The sequence below is a fragment of the Fukomys damarensis genome, unplaced genomic scaffold, assembly GCF_012274545.1.
Source record: "Fukomys damarensis isolate Sample0158 unplaced genomic scaffold, DMR_v1.0_HiC HiC_scaffold_39, whole genome shotgun sequence".
NCBI classification, from domain to species: domain Eukaryota; kingdom Metazoa; phylum Chordata; class Mammalia; order Rodentia; family Bathyergidae; genus Fukomys; species Fukomys damarensis.
Genome location: NW_022900951.1, coordinates 20,798,933 through 20,808,321, shown reverse-complemented (window position 1 = coordinate 20,808,321; position 9,389 = coordinate 20,798,933). Strand labels below are relative to the sequence as shown.

At 45.1% G+C, this 9,389-nt stretch overlaps 1 protein-coding gene across 1 annotated transcript in view; it reads right to left on the bottom strand.

The window, feature by feature from the left end:
* Positions 1–4,785: 4,785 nt before the first annotated feature.
* Positions 4,786–9,389, bottom strand: part of Pola1 (DNA polymerase alpha 1, catalytic subunit) — a 303,607-nt gene continuing 299,003 nt past the window's right edge. The window contains exon 37 of the mRNA XM_010607164.3: positions 4,786–6,326. Within this exon, the coding sequence (XP_010605466.1) occupies positions 6,181–6,326 (146 nt within the window). The 3' untranslated portion in view covers positions 4,786–6,180. The remainder of the gene's footprint in view (positions 6,327–9,389) is intronic.

Below are 9,389 nucleotides of genomic sequence, written 5' to 3'. Positions count from 1 at the left end.
GCTCCGGCCAGCCTGATCCCCGACTGCCCACCCAGCCAAGGGATCCGGAGCCCCTTCCTGCCGCGCAAGTCTTGGGGCGTGCACCCTCCCGGTGGGGCGGGGGCTTGCCAGCTCCCAGCTGCTTCTCCACCGTGGCTATCAGGTGGGTCCCCTCCTTCCTGGCCTGGCCTGGGACTCGCCAAGTGGTGCTCTCAGGCAGGGGCCGGGCCTGGGGCATGGGAAGCGGCTGCCAACTTCTTCTCCCACCACACTTCTTTTCCAGGTTTACTGGGCCTGGTGGGAACTTTCCAGGCATTCCTGGAGGCCCAGAGTCTCAAACACTCAAGACTCCACAGGCTCTTCCAGAGCGCCACGCACTTTCCTGGAGTGTTAGCAAGGCGCTGGGGAGTTTGGAGAGGAGACCTCGGAGTGCAAGACGGGCGAGGGGGAAGGAGTTAGGTGGGCAAGATCAATTTTCCAACGGTTTTGGCTTTTTGTTTAGTAGGGCTTCTTTTTTCTCCCTCAGGCTGCCTGTTGGATGGCATACGAGAAACAGTACCATTCTTCCTGTTAATGAACTCTTTTTTAAGTCATTTTTTCTCATTTGACCCTTCCATGGAGCAGAAGCAAATTGCGTGAAATTACCTCCAAGGATTACATTTATTACTGGCCAATGAGAACCCCTCGCCTTGTTTTACAAACTCTTAATCCTGTGTCATTCTGATGCCACAAACAAGCCCAGTCCTGGGCCTCCTATTCTTTCAACTTTCCCCAGCTGGAGGGACCTCATTCTGCACTTAATATTCCCCATAAATATCGCACGCTAAAGACCCCCTGACTTCCAGCAAGTCCACATTAAACATGTGACATGTCACGCATGACAAACTCTGAGTATCTTTTCAAAGCAGCATTAAAAGCAAAGAAACCAATTTTCTTCTCCTTCCAAACCTCCCCAAGTGCTGAATGATGGGGATTGGAAAGAGCCAGTGGAGCGTACTTAGGGGGATTTTATGAGATTTTCCAGAATGATTTAATCTTATTGTGAGCATTATTAATGAATGGCAACCCAATTTGGCCCCAATATCTGGGAACGCAGTCACAATGCTGGGAGCGGCTGACCCCCCCACCCCAAACTTAAGCAAACCTCTTCCACCACGGAGGAGGCCTTGAGGAGCCCTGGGGAGTTTGGGAGAGTCTGGTTCAAGGCAGGACTGTCTCCTACACACCCAGGGCAGAATGGCCCAACACCTGCTTTCCCAGGGCCACCCCCAGCATCCTGCGGTGGGGGGTAATTGGGAGCTCTGTACTGGGCTCTGTGGGAAGGTTGAGGGGAAAGGGGAAGTCAATTTGCCACATTTTCCGACAGGTTAGCCAGATCTGAAGGAGGCCCAAAAGGTAAGAAAGGAGCATGTGGCATATTATCTGAACTGTTTTTCCTACCAATGCACATGGCCAAGCCTGTGGGCAGTGATGAGGGACAACATCTTGGGTGTGGAGCGAGGAAGGGGGCAAGAGGGTGAATGAGGCAGCATGACTGGTCAGGAGAAACTCGAAAGTGACTGGAATTGGCCCCATTGGTCTCCCCACCTTTTTCCTTACTCTCTTCTCCCAGTTAGGACAAATATTTATTACTGTTGTTTTTTATTTACAATACCAAGTCAAAGCACCTATAGTCTTGTTTAGTATGGTTTTGAGTGCAAAGATCTTACTAGAATGGAAAAAGGGGCTGTTAGAGAAGAGGAAATTATACATAGGTTAGCGGAAAAATGTGTACCTGAGCATATGTGTATGTGAATGTGAGTACAGAGGAGCGAGTAGGTCTGAGAGAAGGGGTCTTAAATGGGGTCTAAAATGGTATTTTGCAACACATAGTTCTCCAGAGCAACTGCATATTTAAGTGATAGTGGCAGCCTGGCTGGGGGCCGGGGAGGAGAAAACCCACTACCTGCCGGGAAAAAGCATTTTTCAAAGAAAAAATCGTGTTGTCCCTGGACATTATTAACGGTCCAGTTTGAAGTACACGTTTTTTCCTTTAAAGAAAAGGGAGCGATTACCAGTTATACATTAAGAAATGTCATTCAGTCATTTTTATTCATTCTCCGGAAATCTTCGTAAAAGCCTGAATCATACTTCTACAAGCAGCAATTTTGTTAATCCAGGGGGGTTATTACTCTGGGCCCTTATTAGGTTCTACACCACTGCCAAGCAATCCTATAACCCTCTCAAAAGAAGTTTACCTCCCTGTTATAAAACCAGTAGTGGTATTTATACTGTGCAATAATTAGTGTATTACTTGAATCCACTAACATGTTCATTTTATCTCTGCACAAAACCTCTAGTCTGCTTATAGAAAGCTTGTGCCTCCTTTGGTGCTGTTAAAGTGGTGAAAGAGTGAATTGAAGGCTGGTTGCACTTTCTCCTTTTGCCTCGCCTTAATTCCCATCTCTTTTTGCTCTCATCCAATTAGCACAGTGTATTAAGCGGTTTATCATCTCATAGTCAGCTATTGAGAGAAACAAGGCGAGCACTTTGCAATAGAACCTGCGCTCCTTTGACACCCTCAGGTACTTACATATTCCACTGCGCTATGAATAATAGAGGAAGAATGGAGCGCTAATTCCCTCATCAAAGAATGCCTTGTCTGCTGCTTTGCTCAACAACACCATTCTGATCAAAAGAAAAGCAATAAAGCTTAGCATAACAAAACGAAACCTACTTATTAGCTTAGTGGTTAAATTAATGCAGAGCCGCTGCTATTCAAAACCAAGGTTTGAAAACAGCCTCCAACAACCTGATAATGCTGCCTTCGGGATGGAGGAATTTTAATCTGAAATTTGAGGCTGGCTCAGATGAGTTAATCTATTAAACTGCTATAAGGAAGCTTCATCGCAAACTGTTCAATTAAGAAATATTTAGGTGAGGAGAGAGAGACAGGAAGGGAGGGAGAGAGGGAGAAAGGGAGAGAAGGAGAAAAAGAGAGAGGTGGGGGAGAGGGCTTTAAGTTTGGGAGTTTGGAGTTTGGGATGGGAGTATGGAATGGCAACTGAATCAAGGGGTTGCAGATCCTGACAAGAGGGTCTGGGCTTGGTGTTTTTCATAAAACCCAACACAGATAGGGAAATCTGTTTTGGGATTCTCCTTGTCTTTTCATCTTCTGGCAAGTCTCATTTTAAATGTTTGTAAAAGCGCCTCAAAGCGCGCGTGTGCAAGCGTGTTGGGGGGCGAGGGCTGCAGAAGCGGGTGGTAGTGGGGGCAGTGAATCCATTCCCTTTCCACACCTCCAGAGAACTCCAATCTGCCAACTATGATTAGTCCCCACCTCCTGGGCAACAGTGATGAGATTAACTCCATCTACTTTTTTGGGCAACGTAAAATCTTATGGGGCACATTCTGTAGGATTTTCAACTTCTGATGTCCCCTAACCACCTTTATGTGAGAATCGAGAACAAAGTGTGTCCAAAGGATCTGTGTGCAAGGATCTACTGTAGGTCAGTTCCCAGTTGCTAAATTAAACAGAAGAGGTGCCTTTTTCAGAGGCAAGGTCTTTTAAAGGTACTATTTCCCAAATATTTCCCAAAGTTTAGCCTGGAGGTTTATTTAGTCTGGGTTTTACAGTGGTTAAAATTTTGTCTTAAAAAAAAATCAGTTGCCAAGGTTTAGAAATTGAGAAACACGTTATGGGCTATTTGGATCCCTGCTTCTCTTGAAAATTGGACCATATGGGCTTTCCCTTTCAGAATCACTGCTGTCCCCTTTAGACAGGCATTGCCACTCAGTAGGGCAACTCTAGTTCATCCCTTTTCTTTGAGCATTTGAGCTTGAGAGTGCCACAGATCCTACAGAGAACTATGTGGAGATGCTCTCCCCTTAAAAGAAGCAGGTGGCCTTTTAGCACTAGTTCTACCCAGCACGGCTTCAACCTAGGCAAATCAAGTAGACACTTTTCTCTGAGAAAAGCAAGTAGATATTCCACTCTTCCAACAGGGACCCACTGGAATTTTGGAGGGGGGTACTGGGGATCGAACCCGGTACCTTACGCTTGCAAGGCAGGCAGCTGAATCACTGAGCTAAATCCATAGCCCCCGCCACTGGAATTCTTCATCAAAGTTGCCATTTCAACTTCCCATAAAATTCTGGACAGGGTCTTTTCTATGCATTTTAGGCTGGCCTTGAACTCATGGGGACCCTCTTGCTTCAGTCTGTGTTGGGATTCCAGGCACGTGCAACCATGCTCTTCTGAGACTTCCAGTTTATTGATGACCCAGTTTAGGATAATTCTATTTATAGTTAATACAATCGTAGAGGCCAGAAATCAAGGAAACATGAATGCCTTCTCTTCAGAAAGCCAAGCAGGGGTGTGGGCTCCAGAGATACAAACCAAAGAGCCATTTCTAGAACCATATGATTCCCATAGTTTCCTGAAGCAACCAGGGTGTTTCCACCTGAGATAGCTGCAGTTTTTAATGCTATTGAACCAACAGAGACCTAAACCCAAAGTGTTTCTACTTTGAACTTGAGTGTAAAGGAAAGAGTGGGGTTCTAACCGAGGAGAGAGACAGGGAGAGAAAAGCAAGGCAAAACCAGATGAGCGGTTTAACAACTGCTCCTTCCTTAGGGGCCACTCAATGTGGGGTGCCTTTCTCCCAGGAGCCCTGGGCTTTGCTCTTCAAGAAGATGCAAAGGGCTCTTAGTTTAGCTGTCTTTAGTTTTCCAACTCTGCAAAGAACATCAGAAAACACACCTCATCTCACTTTTTTTTTCAGCTTTGAGTTTATTGGTACATTTTAGGTATACAGTAAAGTTACATTCATTGTTGGGATCTTGTACCTCTACATGACAGGTCTTGTCACTTTTTTTTTTAATGGTACTGGAGCTGGGGATCTTGTAACATGCTAAGCACAGGCTCAACTCTCCCACTAAGCTACATCCCCTGCCCTGGCCCCCAGTTCATCTTTTGAAGGGTCCAAAAATCCATGGAAATTCTACTGTATGCTAATCAGAACAGAAGGACAAACACAATGAACAATATCTGAGCAGAATTTGGATCCCCGTGGTGGTGAGAGAAAGTGGGCTGAGATTGGGGAAGGGGACTTTAGCCAAACTTCATTCCTTACTGTTCTTCTAGTCAAATCTTGATAAGACTCATTCACCACAACTGTTTTCCCTTTAGAAAGCTTTATTCTTAAGTAAAAAGCACGACATTTTTTTTTATAAAAGCAGGTAAACATTTAAAAAAATACATGCATAGTTGTATAAGGGGAAATATAATATATTTTGTTAGTATAATCTTACCAATAATGTAAGAAAGGAAAGACTCACTTATTGAAATATTTTGCTGCCAGTAAAGAGGACACCATTCTGAAGAAATGAAAACAGATAGTAAGAAGCACCAGGGCCAATCAACCATTTCCTGCTTCATTTTTCTGGATGTAGCACTGTGATTCTTTCCCCAACCCCTACTTCTTCTTCTTTTGCAGTTCTCTGGATTGAATCCAGTGGGGCATGAGTGCTACATCCCTGGCCCTACACATTTTAAACAAAATGTTAGGACATCAAAGTATCTTAAATGTGTTTTTGTGTCACTGTTGTATGAACCTTTAACAGAGCTCTCTATTTAAGGGGAAAAAAGGAGCCTGACTGTAAAACACCTGTTCAAAGCGTGTACTGGACTTTGGAGCAATTCAAGAAACAAGTTTGTTCTGTTTCATTTAGTGAGTGCAGGGCTTTGAAATCCCCTCACCACTTGTAAGACCAGAATGATAAGCACCGCCACTCCCAGAGCAAGTGGCTGAGTAAGCATTAGGATTTAGACTGGGTTTGTGTTAGTGGCTCCCCTCAAGCTCCATGAACCCCCCTTTTGAAAGTATCTCTGCTAAAGCCCTGGGGCAAAGCCTAGGGTCACTTACATTCTAGCCACTCCAGGAGTAGCAATTTCCCTCCCCCAGAAACCCAGGTCCCACCATGCTAGGTCTTCAGGTATTTGGGGAAGAGCTCAGCAGTATATCATAATAGGAAGACGTTTGGATTTTCCCTGATGCTTGTTAGAATCTGTGTTTTTGCAATTCCCCCCTCCCTCCCTCCCTCCCAGCCTACTTCCGCCTAAACAAGAGACATTGAGCAAGGAGGGTCTTCCTGGAGGTGTTCAGGAAGCTGCATTCTGCACCTGGCACTCCCTCCTCATTTGCTTGCTTCTCATTCTGCTTAGGACTTCACAGCACAATCTGCAAAGAGTTTGCTGAGGTTCACTTCAGAGTAGCCACTACGGGAGAGGAACTGCTCCGCTGTATTCTTGAGATTTTTGTAGTCCTGACGAACTTTGGGAGTAAGAAATTGTTTCGTCAATTTATCTAAAGTGAAATAAAAACAAAAGATTAGAAGTCTCACAGATAGCTTCTTGAAAGACCATTTAAAATTCCTCAGGTGCTGGAGAAAAGGGTGCAGATGCTGTTCACAGCTCCCCATCTCCAAGGTTCCATGGTGGTCTACCCCAGAGCCAGTCCAACGCCAGGGGCACCCCGAGATTCATTACTCTGTGGAAGCCCGGCTTCCTCTCCTCCACAGGCCTGCCTGCCCCTTTCCAGAACCTCGCTGACTGGGTGCACTGGCCCTGGCCACTCTATGAGCCTGTATCTGCAACTGCATGTTAACACCTGGATGTGGCTGCAAATACCCTGTCCCAGATCAGCTGGGACTAGTCAGTCTCTTCTAGTTCCTCTATCTGCGTCCCTCTGCTAAACAAAACCTCCTTTGCTGAAAGAAGAGAGGGGAGCTGCCCAGAGAGCACCTGTTCATCGCCAAGACTTCTTTGTCCACATGGTGTGAACTCCTAGCCACCCCAGTTTCTGTACCCTGCTTCTTCTATCCATTCGTCCCTGGCCTTGCTATGCTAAGAAGGCTCTATCTCTGGGAACTTCCAGCCTGGGAAGATTCTTTCTTTACCTCCTTAGAGTCTGCTCCTTCTTTACTTTGTTCCTTTAAAGGAACAGTAGAGCTGCTATACTCAGGTCTGATCTTTTGGGGGAGCCAACCCTGCCCAGCACAGTTAAGATGACAAAGTCATGTCTTTGTTCAAAGCTGCTCACAAACCCCTAGGCAAGGCTGACATTTAAAAAAAAAATCCTTACTTTATGGCTGAGGAAAATGGGAGGTTAAGTTCCTTGCCCAAGGCCAGGCAATAGGTAATCAGGGATGCAGGGGTGCAAAGTCAGGCAACCAAACCTCCAGCACAGACTCTGAGGAGAGGCTCACTTCTGTGCCCTTTTCCCAGTGCCCCTGCTCCACACAGAGAAGGGCAGCTCCCAGAAACCAGCTGTTCCGGAGTCGAGGGCCTCGGATGCAGCCTGTGCCAAGGTGCCTCAGGGGAGGGAGGCTGCCCAGCACCTTGGAATAGGAAAGGAAATGCGCGGAAGGGAGAGCACATCAATCACTGAAAGCAAAAAACCCCTGAAACAACAGAGCAACACTGAAACTCACAAAACCCTGGAAAATGAAAACTTGGTCTCAAGATTTTTGTTCCTTGGCTACACATTCACATTTGTTCTCCACAATCTTTTCTAAATTACATCAGTGCCTTTCTAAAAACAACAACAAAAAGTTTTTTTAGGGGATTTAAATGGCCAAAGAGGGTAGAAAAAGAAGGCGGGGAAGGGAGGGGGCGCATCATTAACTGACTATAGAAAGACAATTTGAAAGTTCTAATTATCGGAGTCTGGGAATATACAACAAAGGCCACAACCAGTGGAGCTGCCTCCCGGCAGGCCAGAACTGCAGGCCTGCAACCCTGTGCATGTGAATGACACAAATGCATCTGATGACTGGGGAGAGCACATTTAAAGAGCTGCAGTAACACAGAGCAGGGGAGGAAGAGAGAGGACATAGCTCCTGATGTGTTTACCTCCTCTGCTGATGGGATATTGACTTTTCCCACCAGGTTGGTTAGAAAGGGGACTATTTACGCTGCCACACAGCAGAGTTAGAATGACAACCAGTGTCACTCGGTGCTCTTCCTCGTAAAAGACAACTGTGACCGCGAGCATATCCCATAGCCAGTCAATACGGCCCAGGCACCATTCCACGTTGGTTAGAGATGCAGATAAAAGCTCCTGCTTTCTTTCCCAATAAGAATTTAATCAATAATGTATGGAAAGCCTTCTAGAGAACAGGACTGGACAAGCTGTCACAGGCCACATCGGGGCTAGGGACTGGGAAGGCAAGGAGTCACCCTTTCTTCTTGGTTTTCTCTTCCCTCTTTAGGTACTTGGGCCACCCACATTAGGCTTCACTTGAAACTGTTAACCCTGTTTCTGTCAATGTTACATTCACCGCGTTAGACTCAAGAGAAAATACTTATGTGAACTGGTGAAAGCCAGTTAATGTGACCAATGACACCCAACTGCAGCCCCGGCTCTGGTTTTTGGAGACAGCCTGCCAGTACAGTACGCATGCTAGCCCTACAGGGGCTGGTCAGCACCTAAGACAACACTGTTAAGAAAGAAAGATTCCAGCAGGCCACTGGACAAGAGGCAGAGATTTGCAGCCATCCCATCCCAGTCCGCAGAGAAATCTCTAGTCATGGCTATTGCTGTCTTGGCCACCAGCACCAAAAACCCAAACTTCGAAATAAGGAAATGCTCTTCCTACACACAGATGCGCCAGCAAGACAGTACTCTAATGGCTATAAGTGCCACTCAGAAGCCACTCATCTTAACATACCGGCAACACACATCTCCTTTTCTTACTTTTACTGAGAATAACCTTTCAAGAACATGTATCAAAGGCTTTTCTACTCTGGTCCTTTTGACATGTGCTGATCCCTTATGCTTTTAAAGTCATCATCAAAAAATTCTGTCCTAAAACTTATGAAAACAATGACAGAAAGCCTGATAATATTCATAAAATATTTTATCAGGTAACCAAATGAACCACTAATTTAAAAGTTGGTTTTTATTAATTAGAATCCCAAAACTCGAAATTGTACAATTTATAATAGTCTCCATTTAGGGTCAACTAAATCATTATTTGCAGGCTGGCCTAAATGTTTTCTCTAAAAGTCATCTGATCAAATAAAATGCTAGCACTGTCTGAAAAAAAAATGGAGTATTTTCTTATCTGAGGGAATTATCTCCATTTCACATATTTTAGTTCCATGCCAGTAACTGAAAGTCCCTTTTCACCCTTAATCTTTATAAAATCCTTTTAGGATTTAGAAACACACTGAACTAGGAACCATAAGGCAAAGACATTTTACATCGCCTACTGGTTATTTTATTTTAATTAAGATAGGCTTAGGCACAAAGGCAGCAGCCGTCTCTGTTCTGAATGTCTGTTTCATTTATTTCTGTGCAAAGGTATCAAACAACAGTCAGTTATAATTGATTCTGTCAGGTGTTATACAGTCAGTCATAATTGTC